Source organism: Nasonia vitripennis, assembly GCF_009193385.2.
Source record: "Nasonia vitripennis strain AsymCx chromosome 3 unlocalized genomic scaffold, Nvit_psr_1.1 chr3_random0007, whole genome shotgun sequence".
NCBI lineage: Eukaryota > Metazoa > Arthropoda > Insecta > Hymenoptera > Pteromalidae > Nasonia > Nasonia vitripennis.
Genome location: NW_022279626.1, coordinates 3,226,087 through 3,252,326, shown reverse-complemented (window position 1 = coordinate 3,252,326; position 26,240 = coordinate 3,226,087). Strand labels below are relative to the sequence as shown.

At 31.6% G+C, this 26,240-nt stretch overlaps 1 protein-coding gene across 1 annotated transcript; it reads right to left on the bottom strand.

The window, feature by feature from the left end:
* Positions 1 to 17,584: 17,584 nt before the first annotated feature.
* LOC100115224 (cytoplasmic tRNA 2-thiolation protein 1-like) lies at positions 17,585 to 18,325 on the bottom strand. The gene is given in 3 exon segments (XM_032601820.1): positions 17,585 to 17,733; positions 17,735 to 18,198; positions 18,275 to 18,325. Coding segments are annotated over 3 exon segments (591 nt in total). The 3' UTR covers positions 17,585 to 17,657.
* Positions 18,326 to 26,240: the final 7,915 nt, after the last annotated feature.

Here is a 26,240-nt window from a genome sequence, read left to right as displayed (position 1 = left end):
ATCCAAATCATCTGCGTAGCCTAGTATCTGCGTTGTTCCATTAAGCGTTACGCCCAGCTGGCTAACCTGCATTTTTCTAACGGCATACTCTAACGTTAAGTTGAACAGCACCGTAGAGAGCCCATCCCCTTGTTTTAAACCATCGCGTATCATGAAGGGTTCTGATACATTACCGCCTACTCGGACCTTTCCCGAGCTTCCGTTCAGACATATTTGAATTAATCTCACGAGTTTTTTCGGTACACCGAGAAGTACTAGAATTTGATACATTTTGCTTCGCTTAATAGAGTCGTACGCTTTTTTAAAATCTATAAATAGTTGGTGTATGGTTTCGCAAAATTCCCACTTTTTCTCTAACAACTGTCTTATGGTAAACATTTGATCGCTCGTCGATCTGTTGCGCCGAAATCCGCACTGATAATCTCCTACTATATCTTCCGCGAATGGAATGAGTCTAGCTTGTATTACGTTTGACAAAACTTTGTAGCACGTTGCTAAAAGTGAAATACCCCTATAGTTATTGCAGTCTGTCTTATCCCCCTTTTTAAAAATCGGTATAATATATTTATCGTTATATATACAAAAATATACAAATCTTAATAACATTAAATAAAAATTATGTAAAATTGATTGCATGATCACAAAAATTATATTGCTGTAAGATTTATATATTTATCGTTATACATACATCAATATTTTAAATCAGCATAATAATATTAAGATATATATTTATATGTATAGTATGAAGATTGGCTGAGTAATCGCCAAAATTAGATTGTTACCAAATTGACGTATTTATTGTTATACATGCATCAGTATTCCAAACCATATTATTATAATACTATTATATGAAAAATGTGAATATTGGCTGAGTTATCGCTAAAAATTAGCTTCTTACAAATTTTTCTATCTTTATATGAATATCTTATAGAAGAATCTTGAATTTCACATAAATACTTAATTTTCCATAAATAAAAGAAGTATAAGCTTTGTGGTTGAAATGTCGCCCTTTATTTTTTATTACAAATCTGTATCATAATAACTAATTATATATTATTATATAAATTAATTTTTTAATGTATGTGATTAATCTTCCTAAAAAAACCTTTAACAAGGTAAACATGTTGGCAAGTATAATTGTCTCTATATACCCCCACAGTAAATTTTCTATCAAATCCGAGTCTATATTTTATATGTTGATTTATTTTTATTCCAATAATTATACAATTTGACAATGGAATCTAATATATGCTTGTGATATTTTACAATTTAGTGTATCAAAATTAGTGAAATCTTATTTATACTTATACATTGTCAAGTATACTATAACTAATTTCTACTTAAACATTTTATCAAGTTACTATAATTAATTATGATGATAATTTCCAATTCCAGTTAAAGAAAGTTGTGAAATCTGTTGATACATTGTCAAGTATTGTTTTTGCTTGTGCTTAGAAAAATAAAAGTTAACTTAAACTGATAATTATATCTTCAAGGTAATTTCGATTTCATGGATAGTTATTTTTATAAACTAGTGACATTTTGCGCGCTCCGCACGAGCAAACTACTTTTATTTGTATGCCTTTTAAACACGTCTTAAGTTTTGAGGTTAGAATTCCCGAAGCAATTTCGAAAAATTGTTTCAATTAATATAAAAAAAACATTTATTAAATAATGTATTAATTGTTTCATTATTTATTCAATTTACTTTTATATCATAAATAACTTTGTGAAAATAAAATAGATTTAAATTCGTTAATACTTTCTAAATTTTGTAATTTCGTGACCTATCAAAAGCAACCAATCAAATCTCGTTTTAGTCGGCTTTACTTTTCTCGTAAGGTATACTTGACGGACCCGTCGTCTTGTAGTTCACGATGTATGTTTCTATGTTTATACGTAACTAGAAATTGGCTTCGCGCGTGCCGCGCGCGTTGATTTTGTTGTTGTCGAACTCTTTGAAGTTTCTCCCTATTTCCAGTTACCCACCAATGAAATTCTTTGATTCTTTGATAACGCTCTGAATTGGCTCTGTTTAGAGGTCTAATTCGATATATCGCTATCTCCCTTTTATAGATATACATTATATGTTTATATGTTAAAGACGAGCATTTTTTACAAACAGCAGTCTGTTCGTGGCATAATTATAAGTATGTAATCATTCTAATTTTTAACAATATTATAATGAGAACAGGGTTTACTTTGAGTGATTAAATACGTCGATAATTTGCTAAATGTAATTTTCATACTTTTATAATTTTATATAACAATTGTAGATAACAATTGTAAATAACAGATGTAAGTTTTCACGACCTAAAAAAATAGTTAAGTCATTGAGATTACACTCAATTTTTAATAACTTGACAATAAAAATTAGTTATAATTTCAATTTGTTAAAAAAAATATTATTAATATTATTGTATGCTATGTAAAAATTGATGATACATCGATTATTTCACCGATCAACTACAAGACGACGGGTCCGTCAAGTATACCTTACGAGAAAAGTAAAGCCGACTAAAACGAGATTTGATTGGTTGCTTTTGATAGGTCACGAAATTACAAAATTTAGAAAGTATTAACGAATTTAAATCTATTTTATTTTCACAAAGTTATTTATGATATAAAAGTAAATTGAATAAATAATGAAACAATTAATACATTATTTAATAAATGTTGTTTTTATATTAATTGAAACAATTTTTCGAAATTGCTTCGGGAATTCTAACCTCAAAACTTAAGACGTGTTTAAAAGGCATACAAATAAAAGTAGTTTGCTCGTGCGGAGCGCGCAAAATGTCACTAGTTTATAAAAATAACTATCCATGAAATCGAAATTACCTTGAAGATATAATTATCAGTTTAAGTTAACTTTTATTTTTCTAAGCACAAGCAAAAACAATACTTGACAATGTATCAACAGATTTCACAACTTTCTTTAACTGGAATTGGAAATTATCATCATAATTAATTATAGTAACTTGATAAAATGTTTAAGTAGAAATTAGTTATAGTATACTTGACAATGTATAAGTATAAATAAGATTTCACTAATTTTGATACACTAAATTGTAAAATATCACAAGCATATATTAGATTCCATTGTCAAATTGTATAATTATTGGAATAAAAATAAATCAACATATAAAATATAGACTCGGATTTGATAGAAAATTTACTGTGGGGGTATATAGAGACAATTATACTTGCCAACATGTTTACCTTGTTAAAGGTTTTTTTAGGAAGATTTCACAACTTTTGAAAAGTATTATAAACATATAAATAGCAAATGAATATGCACAAATTCTGTAGATATTACCTATAAATTATTTTTCTTGCAATTTATAACTATTACAATATCTATTGTTTAATAAAGGCAAAAATAATAAAAATCTAATTATTTTCATTCAAATATTTCTAAAATACAATGCTTTAAAGCCTTTTGAAACATATTCTTCATATTTTTGTAAAACTGAACCATTACTTTAACAAAATATTTGTTAAAAGAAATAAAATTAGATATTTATATAATCAATAATTCGTTAATTAAAAATTTAGTTTAAGATGACTTAACCATGATACAACGGTGAAACAGAAAAATTATACCTGATGCCAACATTTTATATTGTGAAAGTTTTTTTAAGAATGATTTTATAACTTTAATTTTTTAATGGCCAGTGATTTCTTCTAAAAATAATAAGTAGGTATCTTTAGCGCCACGAGGCCATGGTCTTTGTTTAATATACGTATCATTTATTTCAAACCAATGGTTATTCTGACGTACCACATTAGTGTAATGTCCTGTTTCGATAGATTTACCGTGATGAAAAATGCAATTAATTACTTTATAGTTTTTTTTATTTATTCTGAGTACGGTTTTTGGTATATCTTTCATTCTGAAATTAGTTATTTTTGTAGTCGTCTGATGATCAACGGAAAACAATAGTAGCTGTAAAATTATAATTGTATTTTTTACGTGAATGGTAGTTTTTTGTAATCGTTTGCATGCGCAATGATTACTGCACTCCCCTTCGACATTTTTCCAATTATCTATATTATAATCAAAAACTTCTTGTAATGTATGTATATGCATAGGGTTAGGTAGACAAAGTGACAAAATGTAATTTGAAGTTGTTATGGAATTCCTTTCATCGCAATTCGAACACCTTGTCACAACATTAATTTCGTGTTTGATAACACTCTGCAAAAACATGGAAGCATTACAAAGATGTAAAAGAAATTCAGCAACATCTTGCTGCTCACAAGCAGAATATTGTTCATTTGCATATTCTCTTAATGCTTTGATATTAACAGGAGTTTTTGCTATATATTGATTAAAAGAATGTTTTAGAAGGTCAAAACCTTTGGCCTCCAATAGAATCCTTCTAACAGATGGACAATGAAACAAACTCTGTATACAAGCGTTAGCATAACAAGATACATTATCCTCATTTGGAAAACCATGAATAACCCAATTATTGTCAGATATGATATTTAATTTACTATTATTAGCCTGTATGTCCAAAATGTGTTTTGATATTGTCCACCGTCTATCTAGAACTGCATTGGGTCTACTAAACATGCAATCTTTTTGAATAACTAACGCTTGAAGGTCAGGGCGATATTTTTGTCTTAATCTGTTATATTGCAGGATCGCGGATGAATCAGCTTTAACATTTGTTGGATCAAAATTGATAAGATGCAAGCCTTGCAATTTCGTTACTCGTGATAGAGCGACATAAGTTTGCCCAGAACAAAATATAGAATTACCAGCTTCAACAATAGCATTTTCTAAACTTAAGCCTTGACTTTTGTGAATAGTTATTCCGTAACTGTTACAGATAGGAAATTGTTGACGTATTATATAAACTTTATCCATGATGACAAATTTGTATTCTAGTTTAGGAATCGAATGTTCTGTACCATCTTTTAATTTTATACGGACACTGGTGATTTCATCTCCCTTATCTTTAGCGACAGAAATTATAGAACCTATAGTGCCATTCACTAATCCAATCGAGACATCAATATTTCTCCTAATCATAACTTTCGAATTTATTTTTATTTTGATTACACGCTCAATTCCACAAGCATTATCTTTGTCCTCATCTAACATTTTCAAAACTTTTTTCTGCAAATTTTTCGGACATTTGAAAGAATCATTAGCTATAAGATTTATATGTTCAGAATCAATTCTACTTAGCATAGCATCATTTAGAATATCGCACATATTCCTCGTTGGTAATAAACATACAGTATCAGTAGGTAATTTCTCATACACCGTACACAATTCTTGCATTATTTCAATACTATTTGTACTTGAAAATTTTATTTTTTGCTGTTGTAGAACATTGATATCAGTATCAGTAAGAAATCCTAACCTTAGTCTACTAAGTATTTCATTATATTGATTATCATTTTTTTGTCTCATGTTAATTGTCAGCTCATCGTACTCGAATAAAGTCCACAAATTAAATGAATTTATAGCGCCAATATATTTTTCAATTTCTTTTTTCGTTACTTCAACGAAAGCGAAATTTTCTCGAACAGGTGGAAGTTGGAGTAAATCACCAAATACAATAATATGTATTTTTCCAAACCAACCATCATCGCTTTCAGAAGTATTAAATATTTCAGTAAGACGTAAGTGAATATACATTAATGTAATATTAGATACCATGGATATTTCATCAATAATAATCAAGTCAACATTTTCTAAACTTTGCCGTACTTGTTTCAAAGCTGCAGACGATAGTTCTTTATATTTCGCTGTACACCCATGCTCCACTGGTAAATGCAAAAGCCTATGAATAGTTAAACCGGAAACATTGTAAGCTGCGATCCCAGTAGGTGCTGTAACAGCTGTCTCTTTCTGACGTATACTTATATTCCATGCAACAATAGTTTCGATTAAGAAACTTTTTCCAGTACCACCCGGTCCACTTATGAAAATTCTCAAAATTTTGTTATTAGACTGTAAAACAGAAGTAATTTTTTTGAAAATATTTGCTTGATCTACATTGAACCTTGAAATAGAATTTTCAATATCTGCTTCGTTCATTACGACTTTTTCGGCCATATCTTTAAAATCTCTCATCGCATTTTCTATCTCAATCGGAACACATCCTTCTGGCAAATTACCTGAATTAGATTTATTTTCTTGCGTTTCCAGCAATTGATTTTGAATAATTTCGTTCATCTTTTCCATAGCTTCTCGTATCGTTCCACATTTATCATGATACTTCATTGCATCCATTAATTCGTATTGTCTTGTTCGAAATGACATTGCAAAAGAATCTTCCCCATTTTTTAATTCATCGGTATCCCTCCAAGGTTGAAATAGTAGTAGTAGTGAATAATAATAATTTTCTGGTTGATTGATTGGATTATATTTCCAGTGATTGATAAGATAAGGCTTTTTCCGCTTTTTGCAAAAGAGACCTCCTGGCATCTCGTAATATTCAGCCTTATATACTGGTTTCTTTTTTATTATATCAAACCACTTTGCAAAGTCGTACAAACACAATGATTGTAATTCTTGAGGTCGGTTTGGATAATGGCTGTCAATTAATGAATCGTAAAATATATCTGTTGAGTCCGGTGGTAGTTTTTTTATTTCTTTAAATGGTTTAAGTTTTCTATTTCGTATCATTCTAACGTCTAACCATCTAATTACAGTATCAGTATCTGTAGCATGAAGAGGATGCCCTAACAATGCATCAGCTGCTTCGATTGCTCCGCACTCCCTGTGATTTAGGGCTCGCATAGAAAAAGACCAAAGCCGACTGCATAAAGATTTATTTGATTGAATATCGGAAAAATCTACAGTACTTTTTTCTCCTTTAGTTCCATAAGAGGATACGTATTTTGTTAACAGGTAAGAAGACTCGCAAATAAATTGCGCGTCATTATTACCCTCCCAAAGTACTAACAAAGCAGGTATATAATCATTAATACATTGTTCATCCGGTCCTCGTGGTAGATCATAGAATCTGCTCTTATTTCTTAATTTTCTTTTGTTCGCAATAGCTACAGAAACTTCTCTCAAAACTAATTTAGATGTTATTGGACGGGGAAATCCAAAACGACAAGCGCTCTTGAAACCTGTTTTAGTTTTTTTTTTACGCATACAATAGTTATTATGTGTATGACGTTGATAAGCCATAACACGTCTATGAAGTTCCGGTGAAATCTGTTTATTAGGAATTCGACATGTAATGTTTTCTAAAATAAATTTTTGGATTTCTTTATTAGGTGCTTTACCGTAAACAGGTGCATCATGAATCCAAAATAAACAATGATAATGTGGCAATCCTCTACCCTGGTATTCACAAGCATAATAATAATGAGCTACTTTTCCTATTGGATGAGCCGAAGAAAGTATATAAGCTAGCATCGCTTGGAATTTGTTCCGAATATACCTTGAAGCTGACACAGGATCAACAGCTATAAGTTCGCTAATAGATCTTTTATCGTTTTCCCAACAATTAGCTTCGCGTATGTATTCAGCTAATGCAGACCACATCCACTCACCAGGGCTTAAAGTAATGAAAAACGTAGCTGGTCCGTATTCATTCATCATGCATTCTAGATCATTTCTAACCTGTTTCCAATATGCTTCAGTACCTCGCAAACGAGAAAAAATACTTTCTAAATTGGATTCTAATTGATCTTGTTCTAATTGTTCTGTAAGGTCTTTTACTGTATATTTATAGTGTGGATTAACAACATTTAATTTATGGAAGATTCCAGCGCTGATTTGTCTTATATTATTATTAAATAACAAATAAAATAAGTACTGAATATTCAATCTAAACTGTGAGTGTTTAGATGTCAATCTAGATCTTATATAATCAAAATCCCTCAATCTTACAGATCTTTTTTGATGCTGGCCATACATTCCGTAAGGATACAAGTCTGGAAAGCATTTTAAATCTAAATCTTCAGCACGAACATCCAAAGCAGTAGCATATATTTGAAGCATCTGATATAATTTTGAGTCAGTTTCATTAATTTTTTTTGTATGTAATGGATAAATAGAATACTGTTCATAATATGGGTCTGACTGGTATTTCTGTGTTAGTAATGGAGCTATTTGTGGCTTTTCATGTGGGTTTGTTTCCGTAGCAATTTTGTCAACATTTTGATTAGATATATTTTCAGAATCGTGTTCGTATTCATTATTTTCTGTATCATCATTATCTTTAGCCAAATCTTCATACTGTAAATTTAAATTTCCAAGAATGTCTCTAACTTGTTCAGGGCAAGATGGTATCTGTATATTAAAATATAAAGGATTCCAACGTTTTAACCAATGCAAAGCATGCCATATTTTCTTAACATCAACATAATCTTCCCAAATAATTTTACCTTTTGTCGGGTTAGCTCGTATTAAAATAAACATTTCATGATTAATATTTAGAGGTTCGGTATCAGGACAAATTTTTTTTAAGGTTTCCTCTAAAGGTAATGGTAAATGAAAAGTTCTACCTGTAACTTTATCAATTTTGCAATAATTGGGTACATTTTTCTTCATCACTGTACTCATTTTAACAATTGTTTGGAAAGCTTTGGCTCGTTGTATCAACATTCTTTCATACGTATTTAAAGTTTTTATTTCATTAGGGACTTCTTTAACGTAAAGTTCATTTAAAACACATGTAGATGGTAATATATATTTTTTCAACTTACCACTGCAGCATTTACAAACAAATCCAGTATTAAAATTTGAAGAATCGTATAATTCTTTTAATCTTTTCCAGTAATTTTGTTCTTCAGGAATATGTATATCGAGTAATTGTTCCACCAAATTCGTTTGCTCAAAGTATTTATCAACAAATTCCATACTGCGCTCACAACAAAGTCTTTCGCAAGAAACGCAAGGAATTTTAGGTGGATCCATATCTATTTTAGTGTACTCTTTTATACCCTGGCTATATTTATTTTTTATTTGAGTTTCATTTAAGCAAATTTCATCGTTAGTGCTATTAACAAATATTGCTGCTTGTTCAGCATTTAATGCAACGTTATTCAATACCTCGATATCAATATTATTTAAAGCACTTTCGATTTTTTCAATTTGTTTATAAATATCAATTATTTTATATAAACATCGTTTGATGGTGCGGAGTTTTGGATAATGGACAGATAAAATGTTTAATTTTAAAAATTTCGATGTGCATAACAAAGGTTTGCTATAACAAATAATCGGATGACCTTGTTTCACTGAAGTATGAGATTGTGCTGAACAATTATCAATTTTTTTCAAAAAGTTGTAAGCATTTACATATGTAACATCAATTAAATCTTGAAAGAAATTGTTAAGTTCATTTAATACATCTGGATCAACTTTTTTACAATAATCATTACATTGCCAAGTCTTACTTTTAGTATTTGATTCTATCGTTGGTAGAATATTCATTGTTTGTCCTTGTTCGTTCAAAATAATATGTGTTTGTAGTTTATCGATTTGTCCATTTGTGAAATTGTATGTTGATTCGCCAAAATATCCTTCCGAAGAAGAAGTATGTTTAGGTAAACCACATAAAGCAGTAAGCGCATAAGAACAATTATCGTCATCTATAGATTCACCGCCTAATCTAGTTAAAGAAACTTCAATTTTGTCCTTACAATTTTGCAATTCTCTTTTTACTTTCGAAACATTATTATCTCGAACATAAAAAGCAGATGTGACTAATTTGTCAGCTTCTATCCTACGATCTAATTCAGATGGACAATCTAATTTTTGCATAACATTTTCTATATATTTTTCTTTTGTTTGTAATAAATTTTTTGTCGATTGTTTCATTGTGATAGATTTGTATTTCTTTGCAATTTTCTTAGCTAACCTACTTTTAGACTTAAGAACGCTTCGTTTTAAGCTCATTTCATGTGTCTTGTTTTTTCTTTGAACTAAAATTTTTTCCTTATTTGATTCGTAATAGTTTTTGACACTAACTAATCGTTTCTCTTTATGCAAGTGATACCGTAATCTTTGCTTTTTCAATATTGGTTCTCTGTTTTCTTGATAACGCTTACCATCAGACTTACGTTTTCTCGACTGACGAGTAAGTTTTGAAGCATGGTTGTTACCGGCGTCAGAGGTGCTGGCATTTGAAAGTTGTTGTTGTGGTAATATAATTATGTTGTTATTTTGTTTTTTTTTTAATTTGTAAGATGTAGATTTCTGTATTATTTTTTTTTTATTTGATTCATAGTAGGATTTATTTTTCTCACAAACTTTGCGTTTCCTGGAAAGCTTGTTATCTTTTGAAATGAGTTGCTGTAAAAGTGGCGATTCATAATTGTTACTTTTAATATTTTGTGAATTTACAAACAAAGAAACAGTAGATGATTGACATTTATTTTCATTACACTTATTTGAGTCAGGTGAGCAATTACTGTTTGGTTGATTGACAGGTAACGAATTTCTTAAACTTGAGTTAATTTTCTCTGTTACTGCAACCTTTTGTAAAGTAAAGTAATCATGGTGTACGATTTCATGTGTATTACAGATTTTGTCGTTATTTGTACGTAACTGATTTCTTTCTTTAATTTGTGAATTCTTAGTAGTAAAACTATTGGAATTGTGTAAGTTGTCGATGTTTTGCTCATATTGTTTTTTAGATTCAATAATTTGCACGACATTAATTGACGGTGCGTTAATTTTTTCTAAAAACAATAAATATGCATCTTTTGCATACAAAGGCCATAAGCTTTGCTTAAGTTCTGAATCACTTACTCTTAACCACTTATTTTTGTCACGTAGCATATTAGTGTAATGACCAGATTGAAGGCTGTCGCCATGATGGAATATGCCACTTATAACTTTAAAATAATTATTATTTATCAAAACTGTTTCTTCTGGTACATTTTTAATTCTCAAATTAGTATATTTTGAAGGCTCACCATACTCGTTAATTTTAAATATATTCAATTGCAAAATTAGAAGCTTATTATCTGTATTTAATTCCATCTTTTCAAGTTTTTTATTTTGACATCCATTGTTACAAATAATGTCTGTAACTTTCCAACTTCCTATATTATAATCAACAATGTCCTGTAAACTGAAAATTTCCTCATTCTGCGGAAATGCCAACGGTAAGATATAGTTCAGAGTAGGGTTTGAAGATCTAGTTTCATTACAATCAGAACATCTTAAAATAATATTTAATTTATGGTTCAGTAAGTCATGTAAAGTAATTGATTTATCACATAGATGCATTATGAATTCAGCAACATCCTGTTGCACTGTATCCTTGTACTGCTTATGAGTAATTACTCTTAGAGCACGTACATCAAAAATCTCTTTTTGGATATATTTTTTGAAAAAAACATCAATTCCTGCTAAATCTAAAGTTTTATTAAATTTCTGCCTTATAGGTTTACAGTGCAATAAGCTTTGTAAAGATGAGTTGGCATAACAAGATACGTTATCGTGATTAGGTAATCCAACAACATGAAAACAATTATTAGATATATTCGAAACAACTTGTGTCTTTACTGTACAATATTTGTTATTAAACATATCATTTTGTGATACAGTGCTCTGCACTTGATCATATTTCGTGTTATTAGAAGATTTTAATAAAGAAATTTTAATCCCTTGTCTTTTCAAAAAAGATTGTGAACTTATATGCTTATTATTGTCACGAATTATAGGAAAATGAGTAAGATGACTGTTCTCTAACATTTCATAAAGATGTTTCCGTAATTTTTGAGAATCATAAGTTATATTAGCGGGATTCTTTTGGAAAATCAACGACGTTGCAAATGCGATTGCATAAACACCGCAATCATCAGAATTTGTTTGATTCTGTACTGTAGGAAAATAAATAGGAATTTCATCAAAATATGGAAATAATTTTCTTAAAAACTTTTCATTGCACACATGCAAATACTTTTTATTTATAGAATCGTATATAAAAATAGATTTGATGTCATAGTAACAACAAATCCAATGACCATTTATACATTTGTTACATAAATCATTGCAGCTATGTAATAATTGTACATGAGGGACGTTACGTGGTATAGGTTTAATGCGATCTGAATTGGGATCGAGCATTATATTTCTAAGATACAACGTAGTACGTGGTTCAAAAATAGTATGATCAGATATCATGCTATGAAATTTATCAACATGTATGTCTGTTAAACGAGATCCATGAATAATTTTTGACATTTCATTATTGTTAATAACAAACTTATTTTTTTGTTTTTCCATCGTAGACAATTAAAATAAATAAAAATAGACAACAAATCTTGGATATTAAATAAAAATTTATTAAAATTTTAGATCATACAAAACTTTAAAATATGGACCTGTGTATAAATAATATAATATATATTTAGAGGCGCACGATGCAGCCAACTTGGGGGCGCACGAAGCAGCCAACTTAGGGGCGCACGAAGCAGCCAACTTGGGGGCGCACGAAGCAGCCAACTTGGGGGCGCACGGAGCAGCCAAATTAGGGGCGCACGAAGCAGCCAACTTGGAGGGCGCACGTAGTTACCAAAGTATGGTATCGACCTAATGGCGATCCAAAACCTGAAAAAATAAAGAATATATTAATTAATAATTGCGCTCTCTCGGGCGCTTACACACGCCGTGCCGTAAAGTACGACTTATTATCGCACTAGTATCGTAATATACTATATATATATATATATATATATATATATATACACAATGTTTTAATTATTTAAAAAGGAATAAACAAACATTTGTTACAAGCGGTTAACTAACACGGAAATACCACAGCAAGGATAAGAGTATCCAGCCGTTCCGTGTTCCTCGTTCCATGTTTCAAATTGATTTCCGCGTGACCATGCTTTTTGATCGCTGCTCACGTTGTGGTTTATTTTGAATTTTAATTTTTTAATTGATCATCAATCTTCCATGTGAAAGATAACTCAATCAGTACAAGTATTGAGTAACTACAGATTATAAAACACAATACCTAGTCTACGTCAACAGCTACCGTACATAACTAATTAATATTTACATATATATATATACCAAAAAATAAGGAACGACGTAACTGTAAGTACCCGACAACATAATAAGTAACCCTTAACACCACGACGCGATGTTCAAACATCAGTTACATGCAAAACTACGGAGCGCACTTCTCAAACCTCGTCATTGACCATCATAAACACCTAGGCACCGTCTTTGAACAATATTTATACCTAGACAACAAAAACTACGAAGCGCACCATCTTGACCTCGTCATCGGTCACCCTATGTACCTATATACTGCCCACCTCAGCTGTATTCATACCTAGACGCTAAAGACTACGAAGCGCACCTCCTGGACCTAGTCATCAGTCACCTTAAACACCTAGACGCCGTCCTCGAGTAGTAGTTACGTCTGGACACCAAAAGCTATAGAGCGCAATACCTGGACCTCGTCAACGATTCACCTGGTTTCCTAGTTACTATACCCTGAATCATAGATAATACACTTCAGAGGTCAAATTAAAAAAATATCTGTAGTAATATCAAAATAAGAATAAAATATTTCAATTCAGGTAAAAATGATGTAATATTGAAGAAGATAATTCCAGGAGACGACGTTGATACTGTCCACCCTGGGACCCAGGTACCTCGGAGACCGTTGCTGTCGCGATATTCGTGTTCTACGACCCCAAAAACCCCCGTGTAATGAGTTTCGACTATTTATATTACAAATTCCGATAAAACTGTAGGAGACGACGTTGATACTACTAGAATAGATTCGACAGGAGGAACACGGAACGGCTGGATTCCAAATATTAATAAGCGGAAAATGATTGATTACTAAATTCAAATTAAAAAAATATCTGTAGTAGTATCAATAAGAATAATATATTTCAATTCAGGTCAAAATGATGTAATATTCAAGAAGATAATTCCAGGAGACGACGTTGATACCGTCCACCCTGGGACCCAGGTACCTCGGAGACCGTTGCTGTCGCGATATTCGTGTTCTACGACCCCAAAAACCCCCGTGTAATGAGTTTCGACTATTTATATTACAAATTCCGATAAAACTGTAGGAGACGACGTTGATACTACTAGAATAGATTCGACAGGAGGAACACGGAACGGCTGGATTCCGAATATTAATAAGCGGAAAATGATTGATTACTAAATTCAAATTAAAAAATATCTGTAGTAGTATCAATAAGAATAATATATTTCAATTCAGGTCAAAATGATGTAATATTCAAGAAGATAATTCCAGGAGACGACGTTGATACTGTCCACCCTGGGACCCAGGTACCTCGGAGACCGTTGCTGTCGCGATATTCGTGTTCTACGACCCCAAAAACCCCCGTGTAATGAGTTTCGACTATTTATATTACAAATTCCGATAAAACTGTAGGAGACGACGTTGATACTACTAGAATAGATTCGACAGGAGGAACACGGAACGGCTGGATTCCGAATATTAATAAGCGGAAAATGATTGATTACTAAATTCAAATTAAAAAAATATCTGTAGTAGTATCAATAAGAATAATATATTTCAATTCAGGTCAAAATGATGTAATATTCAAGAAGATAATTCCAGGAGACGACGTTGATACTGTCCACCCTGGGACCCAGGTAGCTCGAAGACCTTTGCTGTCGCGATATTCGTGTTCTACGACCCCAAAAACCCCCGTGTAATGAGTTTCGACTGTTTATATTACAAATTCCGATAAAACTGTAGGAGACGACGTTGATACTACTAAAATAGATTCGACAGGAGGAACACGGAACGGCTGGATTCCGAATATTAATAAGCGAAAAATGATTGATTACTAAATAATTATGGCGAATTACCTAATTATCACGTTTATTAGGTAATTCAGAAATCGGAAAAGATTCGCGTTGATTTTATGCATTCTTCTCGGGATATCATTTAAAAAACCCATATTTACATAATTTTTTATGTGATAAACATATACATGTTTCTAAAAACAAAATTAGAGAAATTTAATTCATCGATCAGCGATCACATTACATTTTAAACTCATTTTACTTAATCTATTCTATAAAAATTTTGCCCATAAATAACAATAAAACAAAAATAATTATGTAATTATTTACCTTGGTACGAGAGCTATACAACTGCAAGGGTGTATAGGAATCCTTTCTCCCAATTTGTTTATGGACGGCTGAGGAAGTAGATCTTGAGTAGAACCCTACTTTATTACTATTTATTTGTTGATTGATATGTAATTGATATCCGTACTTAGCGATAGGCGAAGCGGCTGTCAGTTCAGAGCTTTGAGCTTTGACTAACCTAATGTATGTAGGTATATAAAGTACAAGTTCCAAATTCATCCACCAGCAGCACTGACCTAACCCAACACAATAGTTAAACCTCTATACCGACCGGTACCGACGAGCGATTGCGCGTTTCTGTGTTCTTTGTGTCACCGGCATTTGAATCGAAAACTTTCATAAGTTATTATTTATTGTCAAAGTGCACGAAGATATGGGCGAAAATAACGAAGGAAGCAACAACTTGGCTATGGCTAATTTGGCAATTACAAATGGTAAATAATTTATGTATCTATTTCTAAAAAGAATAAGTCAAAGCACATTTTAAATAAAATATATCGAAACGTATAATATACATTTTAACATTATCATGTTTTTAATAATAATAAATTTGATTTTTACAGAGCGTGATGATCTACAGTTCCAAGTTGAACAAATGGAGGGAATTTTGGAAGATTATCAGCAAGATGAAAGGGCAGGTGTCCAACCTTTATTTCCTGATTGTAAGTTCAACTTTTAAATATTAATATAACATTTTATATGAATATATATAGTTTTAATATGAACTTCTGATTTTTTTTAAGTAAACCAGCAACGCAATCAGGACCAAGTCAATGAAGCCGCTAGAGGAGGACAAGCTGGTATCAATGCTGGTGGACGAGCTCAGGGAGTTGGTGTTAATGCTGGTGGACGAGCTCAGGGAGCTGGAGTCAATGCTGGTGGACAAGCTCAGAGAAATCCGCCACCAGAAAATGGTAAATATTATTTATCACTATATTTAACTAATAATACCATCATTTTTATGAATTATGTCTGATTGGGTAAATTTGAATGATTGCAGTTCCAAATCATGGCAGAAGAGGTGTTCGAGCAGGCCAAAATCGAAGACGCTTCAAGCGTCACTTGAATCCCTATGAAAGGGATTTGAAGAATGCTGCAGACTTTTTTATTAACATGGTGCACTCTAGCACTGCCCGAACAAGGGAAAATTTAGAAAAGGAAAGAGAGTGGAGAGCAAGGCAGGAAGCTGAAGATTAAAAAAGTAAATATTAGTAAATGAAAAATAAAAATAAAGTTTTTATATGATAAAATAATAAAAGATTATTTTGTAAATAAGTTGTTTGTTTCATTTTTAATATCACAGATAAATTCTTTGTTTATCATATAGCTTTTAAGAAAATCAAGTATTGATATACGTAATTCAAAATTATATACTTGGTACTTTAATATATTAAAACAAACAAGACATTTTCTCCAAAGTATTTTTGTTATAAAACAAATTTAATAAGTAAAATACTAAAAAAAAAAGAAAATACGTACTAAGAGCTCTGTATGATTAAGATCAATTCAAAGTCTGTCTTCATCTTGTTCAATACGTCTTTTATTTTCTTCCAAATGCATCAAATCATATCGACTAGAAATCACTAAAGTATTACACATATATCACACACTATCCTCTTGTTATCACACACTACAGACTAGAAATCACTAATATTCCCTACATAATATATCCAAACTTGATCCGTTTCAAGATAAAAATTTCCATTATAGTAGACGCATTGATAAATAAATGAGCAATTCAATCAATTGAACAATGCTGGAATTACCAAAATCTCTTACATACCAACTTGTTAAACTTCCATTTCAGTAATCTGTTCAGTATCTCCTTTAATCATTGCTTCATAATTAGGCTTAATAGATACTAAATCTGACCTTACAAGTCCATACAGTTGTCCTTCCGCAGAATTTTCATCCATTATAAGCCGAGTTCCAAAATCTTTCATTAGAGCTTTGTGGATCTTGAATGCCACGATAGCGTTACATTACTGGGCATGGTTGTCATATTTTCCCAATAACATTCTATAAATAGAATAATATCCCGATATTTATTATCTTATTTGTACTCTATTATTTTTCTTACACTTAAACTTTCTTACACTTAAACTTTCTTCTTTTTTTACACGTAAATACATAGTTTGTCATGAAAGATACCAGCCTCACTGATATCCAACACACGATTCATGGAACCATCTCGAGCAACTAGCACACAATAATTCAGCAATATTTAAGTTTTTGTGTTTACCACTATATTTATATTTCTATAGTTTGTCGTAAAAGATACCAGCTTTTCTAACTGATATCCAACAGACGATTCAGGGAACCATCTCGAGCAACTAACACACAATCATTCATCACTGATTTATCACTATTCTATATTTTTATTTATTTAGACCACTGATTTATCACTATTCTATTTTTATTGTCATAAAAGATACCAGCTTTTCTAACTGATATCCAACACACGATTCAGGGAACCATCTCGACCAACTAGCACACAATCATTCACCACTGATTTATCACTATTCTATATTTTTATTTATTTAGACCACTAATTTATCTAGTGAGCATACATAACAATTTCCTTTTCATATGCATACTTTAGAGGCTTGCATCTGGGAATCGTGCCCTCTCCTTCCAACAATAACGAAATCATTTTCATTCATATCTGCATTTAACAATGCAGCACCTCTGTCTAAAGCTTGCCTTCGAAATATACCACAAAAGGTGCAATTATTCTTTTTACCAATCTGTTTAACAATTTCATCCATAGTCCAACCATACAAATCTTTATAAAATAATATTTTCAATGGCAACTGATAATCATCTCGATTCTGTTTGACTGTCTCAAGACTGTCATCTCTGTATCCGCTAATTCCTTCCTCAATGGACAATAAAAACAATTCCAATCCATAGTCATAACGCTCATTAAGAAGTTTCAAAATATAAGCGAGTACAGTAGAATCTTTTCCGCCTGATGCTCCAATGGCAACCTTATCTCCTCTTTTAAATAATTCCCCTTTCACTATTGTCACATGTATTTCTGTTTCAAAACAATCATAAAAGCACTCTTTGCACATAGGATCATTGGTTTTTGGCCTCTATGAATAAACAAAAAAATTAGAGTTTAGAATAAAAAATCAATGTGCTTTTTTATTTTAAAAAATGTGTACTTACTTTTAAAACAGCATTTTTGTCACATCCTACTCTATTACAAAGGACTGGCATTTTGCAGTTTTGATATAGCAGTCAATTCTATTTTTATTTATTTAGACCACTGATGATCAATTTCCTTTCTAATCTGAAAAAGAAAAAAGAAAAAAACACAAAGTAAATTTGTCTATATACTAAAAATACACCGATTATATTTGAAGAACATTAAATACTTATCTGATAATTAAATAATAATATTACTATTGTCCGCAATGTGATTGTTTGTAGTATAATGTAAAAAATAATTTAGGGTTAAGATACGGAAGAGCAGACGATCAGTCTCCTGCAGACTATCATCAAAAAATATATCCTGCAGACTATATATCTATATATAATAAGCGGAAGTCACGTGCCCGGAAGACTGAAACCAACATCGGGTGAAGGAAGACTACATCGGGCGAAGCGAAACATAAACTCGCTAATTTCATTTATTTATAATTTATAATAGAAATACTTTTCGAATATGAATATTCTTTTATGTGAAAGATACAATTAAAAACTTTCATATAAGCACGTCCAAGATACATATATAAGATTGAAAACTATGATAATAAATCGACGAGAGTTGCAGAACAGTAAAATCAAAGTATATAAGGTCCGCCATACAGCGCCCGAAAGCAACGTACGTACTGTTAGTACTTATACTTGCCATCGTGGCGCTGTCGCGCCCCTTGATTATAGTTAATTTGTAATGTGGGCGTTATTATTATAAATATGATATTGTGAAAACAATGACAGTCTCAACCCTGTTAAACGCAGAGAGCAAATATACTGTAATTTAATATTATATTATTATATAAAAAATTTAAAAAATGTTGGCAAATAATTGTTTTGTGTACAAATATTTATTCACAACTTCCCATAATCTTATGTATAAATTATTCATCTATCCTGAATATTCCCTCCATACTTTAAATTATAAATAATACCAAATAAGAATGTGCGATACATTTATTGACGACAGTTTTTACCCTATCAAATTAGTTATAATTCATTATGAATAATCATCTACAATAATATCAGTACCAGACTTGTATGCAGGAACAGGCTTGGACTCCTCCAAGACTAATAATGCATGCTTACAGACTTGAATTCTACGATATCGAAATCCTACCCTCACATACAAGTATTAAATGACGATACGAAGATACTTCCATGGAAAACATGAATATATATATATATATATATATATATATATATATATATATATATATATATATATATATATATAACATTTAGTTTAAACGACATTGCGACTGATACAAATGTCTACATTATGTACATTTCTGTATATATATGTACATTAATTTCGATACCTATTGTATGAAAAGTCTTGATGTTAATTTGCGATACACATATTATAATAAGAATGTATTTTAATTGGACTAAAACTACGCCGATAAACTTGTAACGTTCATATAAACAATGAAATCTACTATAATGTATATATTAATAAAATATGTGGAAATAAAAATTCTTTTTTAAGCGTATAGTTATTTACACCATTCCTTTCACCTGGACGAAATCTACAGATTGCATCTTATAATATGCGCAAACATACAGCATTCATCATTTCATAATCAGTAACCAAAAACTTTCCAAAAAAAATCATATTTGCAAAAATAATTAGTCGCAGCATCAATCTCATCTAGTAAAATCCGCGGATTACATCTTGCGACATACATAAATACGTATAGTATTCATCATTTCATAATCAGAAACTAAAATCTTTCAAAAAAATATTACATTTGCATAAATAATTAGTCGCAGTATTCATCTCGTCTGGACCAAATCTCAAGATCACCACAAATGATTATATGTATTTCTAAAACATACATATGTATCTATGTAACATACATACAGCAATTATCATTTCATGATCAGAAACCAAAATTTTATAAAAAAATATGATATTTGCAAAAATCATTGATCGCAGCATCCATCTCATCTGGACCAAATCTCAAGATCACCTGAAATGATTATATGTATTTCTAAAACATACAAATCTCAAAATATTTCAAAATAGTATCTAGCTGTCATATGACTCAAAATTCATGAAAATGCCATCAATCATATACGATAAAAATGCATTTTTATGAAAAAAAAAAATTTTTTTTCAAAAATTAATTTTTATTTTCTTATATAACGCGGCCAAATGATTAACACATATTTACCGAAGAAAAAATATCCTTCACTTATAATTCACTTATTTATAACGTTTTGAAAGCGGTCGCAGTGCTCACTTTCGCCCTTAGGGAAAAAATACTATTGCCTTAAGATATATGTGTATGTGTGTGTTTATGTATACATATACACAAAAACACTAAAAAGGCCTTAGGCCCAGGCTTGACAAACTCGACTTTCGCTCCACTTTTTCGTAGGCGAGAAGCGCGTGATCGATGCACGTGTTATGAAAAATTTATAAGTTAATTATACGATTAGAAAATAATAATCAACGGGACCTTTTTCGCAACAGCATTATTCTAGCTAAGGAAACAGACAAAACTATTCCTGATAAATGCTGCACTACGGGATAATACTTACCCTGCTGAAAAAACTCACATGAGTTCTCTCGTGAGTACTCACGTGATTACTCACGTGGTTACTAACGTGAGTACTCACGTGAGTATATCGATCAATTCATGACGTGATTACTCACGTGATTACAAGAAATATCAGTTACAAAATTATATCACAAAAATATAAACAAATTATCTGAAATTAAAATATATTTATCATTCATACTATCAACAATAATCGATTATGCTACAAATAACAAAAAAATAGTTGGCTGGTTAAAAAAATATTTATTTCATATTAAAAATACATATAAAATGCTTTCTTGTAACAATACTGTTTTTTATGTAGTAACGATTTTTTTTATTTTTATATAAGTATATACATTTATAACAAACAACTAATAGAATAACTGATTTGGTGTTGGAATTATGTACGTTACATCTCCTGTTTCAATGAATACACAAGTTTTATGAATATCACGTGTTTTTATACATATTTCATCAGACATTTCAGATGCTTCTCTTATAATATTCGCATATTTATTAGCTTTTGTTTTAATAACAAGGCATACTGTCCATTCAGCGTGTTCTTCAACGTTATTAATAAAATGTAATAATTCAACGAATTTCCCATTTGTTAGCTGCGCGTAATAATTGCAAGATCGTTTATTTTACTTCTGTGACGTCATAAATAAGGAACCTCCATAAACAATCTTGTGATAAACTTTGGAATTTTTTGGTATATTGTGTGCATTTATTAAATATTCAGAAACTACTTGTACTTTACTTATATACGTAATATTGGATACTATGTAAGCTTTTTTAACTAGCGAAGATATGAGATTCTCACAAGAAAACATTGATATTCCAGGATATTATGAATACATTTTTTTTCCAGAATTTGTATGGTTCGTTCAATGCTTTCATATCTCATTATTTGAGAAATCACTCCTTTAGCCCCATGAATTGATTTTAATAATTTATGATTAGCAGCTTCAAAGGCATAGGTTGAATGACAATACAGAGGGCCCCAGTTATATATGCTTTTAACTATATGCAGCAGTTGATGTGCGTTATATGTTAACGCAGTTAACGAATATATATCTTCTGCTTCAGCCACAAATTTAAAAAGCATTTCATTAGCGTAATTCGAATCTGCAAAGGTAATATCGACTTGCAAACAAATGTGCAAGGCGTTTACTAATAATGACCAGTGTTTTAACATTTTTTTGTTGTTTTTTAAAACCAAACTTAGCAAAGGAATACTATAGTATAATATCCAATTCTCGTATTCTCGAGCTTTCCATTTTCCGCAGGCTTTTAAAAATCTTGATAACCGTGATAATTGATTAGGAACCTTTAATTTTTGAAACATATTCTCAAGTATATCTTCCTCTGTCTTTTTTAAAATTTGTACGATGTACTCAGTAAATTGTTTACCAACACCAGCTACGTAACAGTGCATGTAGTCTGGTGTAAACCCATCAATAATATCAAACTTCTGTAAATTTAAAAGTGGCGAAGCAGTTTTAACACCGAATACACGTTTTTGAGTTTGCACAGCTTGAGTTGCATGTGAAAAAATATCCATTTGTGGTTTATTTGGACCAAACCACAAAGTAGTCGTAATAACGCTTTTTAACCTTTCTTGAATAGGAACTTCGTTAAGTATAAGGTAAATTGGCCATATTGAAAAAGTAGAAGATTTAAAAACTGGCGCGCCATCCGTATTGAACATTACCGTCGCACATGCATTGCGATCACATTCTTGGATTGTTTGAACAAACTTTCTGTACATCATACCGTCGTAGATATCTTTTAATTGATCAGGCTCATGCTGTCTTTCATTCATGACATAATCATAATAATTTTCATTACTTTCCAAGTAATCATGAATAGCATCAGATGGATTGATAATCGCAAAGAAACACGGGTTTGATGGATTTGATATATCAACACTTGTATTGCATTTTATACAATTGACTGATACCGTAAAATCGTCAAACGTACCAATGTATTGTGAACACGTAGGACAAGTAGCGTGTAATGTAATATTTTTATCATCATTACATAATTGATCTATTTTATATCAAGTTTCCGGTAAAACATCTTTACCACATATTATATTTATAAATTTCAATACATTTGATATACCTGAAACGGATAACGAATTCGATATAGAATATTTTAGAGCCATCAATAATAATTCAGCAGGACTTCTTTTAACGTGTAACGACATTAATTTAAAAACTTCGCTGTCATCTAGTAAATCCCGTACCGTATTGGCACTTTTCATTGTTTCCTTTAAAAGATATGACAATTCCTCGTCACTGCTGTATATATCTTCATATAAAGTGTCTGTAGCAATATTATCCTGTACAGAAATATAATAATTAGTCATACAGATTAAAGAAAACGAAGATAAAATTTAATTATATTCATGCTTTAACTATAATAGCCACATCTTTGACCTAAAAAGTGGGATGAAGTAGCTATTTATTCCCTTAAATAACTTTTTTCCCGCGATCGCTAAAATTCTCATTTCCCGCGAAAGCAAGAGTTCTTACACCCGCAAAAACAGAAAAAATTCTAAAAATTGTACAATTTTAAAAAAATTAAAAAAAAAATTAAAAATGTCATAAAGCAGTATACGATACTCGTGCGCGTAGGTGAGTTTGAGTGAAAAAAGTTCGTTCGAAAAAGTATGAAGTGTAATATAAGAATATTTTGAAAATTTAGTCTGGGCGTTATGCAGAATATCGTATATTCATTATGTATAGTGAGTTTGAGTGCAAAAAGTTCGTTCAAAAAAGCATAAAGTGTAATATAAGATTATCTTGAAAATTTAGTCTAGGTATTGTGTAGAATATCGTATATTCAGTATATATAGTGAGTTCGAGCCACTTGCAGCATGTGTAAATAAGTGCGGCTGATATGTAAGGAAAGAGCTGATCTGTGCGAGCATGCTAACATACGCGGCAAAGAGTGCGTGGTGGGGGGAAAAAGCTGCCGCTGCTTTCGTGACCATCAGTCTGTCGCGCCGCCGTGTCGGTCGCCGCTTGCCGATTCACTCCGGCTCCCGGAACTTGGCGGAAAATATTAGGATACAACAATTTAAAAAATGTGGGCAACCTGCGCATCGTCTGCAGAGTTTGCAAAACTATTTAGTTTACTCGCGCAATTTGTTATTTATCAGTAAAAATTAAATCAAATTTGATTACCCATTTTCGGATAAAAACTACTTGCGCTTGTCCTACAGAGATCTTATAGATACGTAATTAGGCTCAATCGTCTGCAAATTTTCTGCGCAATTTTATAACATTAATGGTTTTTATGGAAAATGTAAATTTTCTGAATAAATATGATTTTCCATATTCCAGCTATAGCTGCATAATTACCTCCGGCGTAGACGCCGTAGAGCAGACGACACAACAGTTGGCAACTCTAGAAATATTCATGCTCTAACCTCTGAGTGCGGAGCTCACCCCGCAACACACATACGCGGCCGGCCAGCAGATAATCAAAAAGGTGTCGACTACTCGAAAGAAAAAGAAAAGCCATCCGCGACGAGCGAGGTGAAAGCCGTGTGTGTATGTTCAAAGCTAGATCGTGTCGTCTGGTGCATCAGCTGGAGGTTGCACTGGTGAAGTGCGGCTCTGCAAATGGAATAGTGAGTGCCGGAGAGCGAGAAGGACTCTTCGATAAGATTAGAGAAATAAAGAGCAAGGAGGTCGATATAATCGGCTACTCGGAGCCGGTGGTACACAACAGGTGTGCGGAAGGTAGGCGACGAGGCCGATGGGCGATTGGGAAACGATGGCTTTGTCGAGCCTGCAGCTGACGACGCCCGAGCACAGGAACACAGGCGCAGTGTACTACGGCGATATATTCATCTATACTGCTGCGAGAACGCCGACACCGACCTCATGCCCACGGCCAAAGTTGGCAAGCTTCTCAGGTCTGCTAATCTGCCCTCCGAGGTTACCCTCCAGGTACAGAAACATCTATACCTTTTCTCTCACTCTTTCATTCTCTGTCTTGCTCTCCCTGTTCTGTTTACCTGCTGCTTGCTGAGTTCTGTTGCTCTTTTTTTACTATACGTGCTGTGGTGCTAAAAGTAACACACTTAACAGAAAACAGTTTTACGCTGCTTTAAACTGGTAGCAGCACATCAAGCTGCCCTCGAGGTCCACAAGGATTTAATCTGCGCTTATGTAGACAAACTTGCTCTGCCAAAATTCACATGGCCTTCTTCAATGGGAGATGAAGAGGAGGTAAATAAAAAGCGCTTCTCTAAAAAAAGTTCTAAGATCAGATCCGGCCATATGCCTGAAAGTAAAAGTGAAAGTACTGTATGGTCTAAGCATGCTCTTAGCTTTATAACCTCTCAACTTTTCAGAATGTTAATTTCTTCTCATGGGTAAATAAAGAATCATCATGACATCTCGCTTATACTTATTAGGAAGAACGCATCACATCTCTATGGACTACACAAAAGCTATTAGGTAATAATTATTGTCTCGTTCCTTATTTTAATTTATTTATTTTGCTGATGAGGTTATATTTTTTTACAGGATAAGAACATTTAGAGTTCAAGTCTACTTAGAACACGATGGGTGATTTTACTGACATTTTGCACAAGATATATGGAATTTACTTGAGGTATATTAAAATTATTAAATTATTAAAATTAGTAATACATTTGAAGTAATCTTATTACAAATATTCATAATCTTAGCAATTATTCAGACGTATATTTTTAGTTACTGGTGTAGTTTTTCTGGAACAAATGGCGAGGTGCTGATAGGTAACAGGAGTAAAACAAATTATAACAATAAATAAAGAAATAAAATATAAATTTGATTAACTCTTGGATTTTATTAGTACTTTTTACATTTTATTTGAACAAGTAAATAATCGAATTTGAGATCATCGATATTCTTCTCGAGATAAATAATAAATATAGAAGAAACTGAATCAAGCACTTAATCTAAACTATAAACAATAAAGCAATTTTTATTTGTGGATTATTCTGCACTAATTCAATATTATTAATCATATCATTGTATTTGAAAAATTTGTCGTTTGAATAACAATAAGCAACGTAATGCAGTAATGTTCCATTTAATGGTTCCACAAATTCAACAATCCCACGCAAGTGATACATTTGCTTTTTAATAATCATTCCCTTAGGTATATCATTTAAATATGTAGTAGTATTCGTAACATTTTTCTGGATAAAAGTGGATATCATGGAGGTATTTTGTTTTTCATAAAAATACTCTAAATCGATTATCAACATTTCTCTAAGTTCATAAGTTGAATGTGCACTTTTTTTGTTACATTGACTACAATATATTAATGTATCAAGAAGATCATCGTTAATTATTTGTTCTAATAGATGAATACCT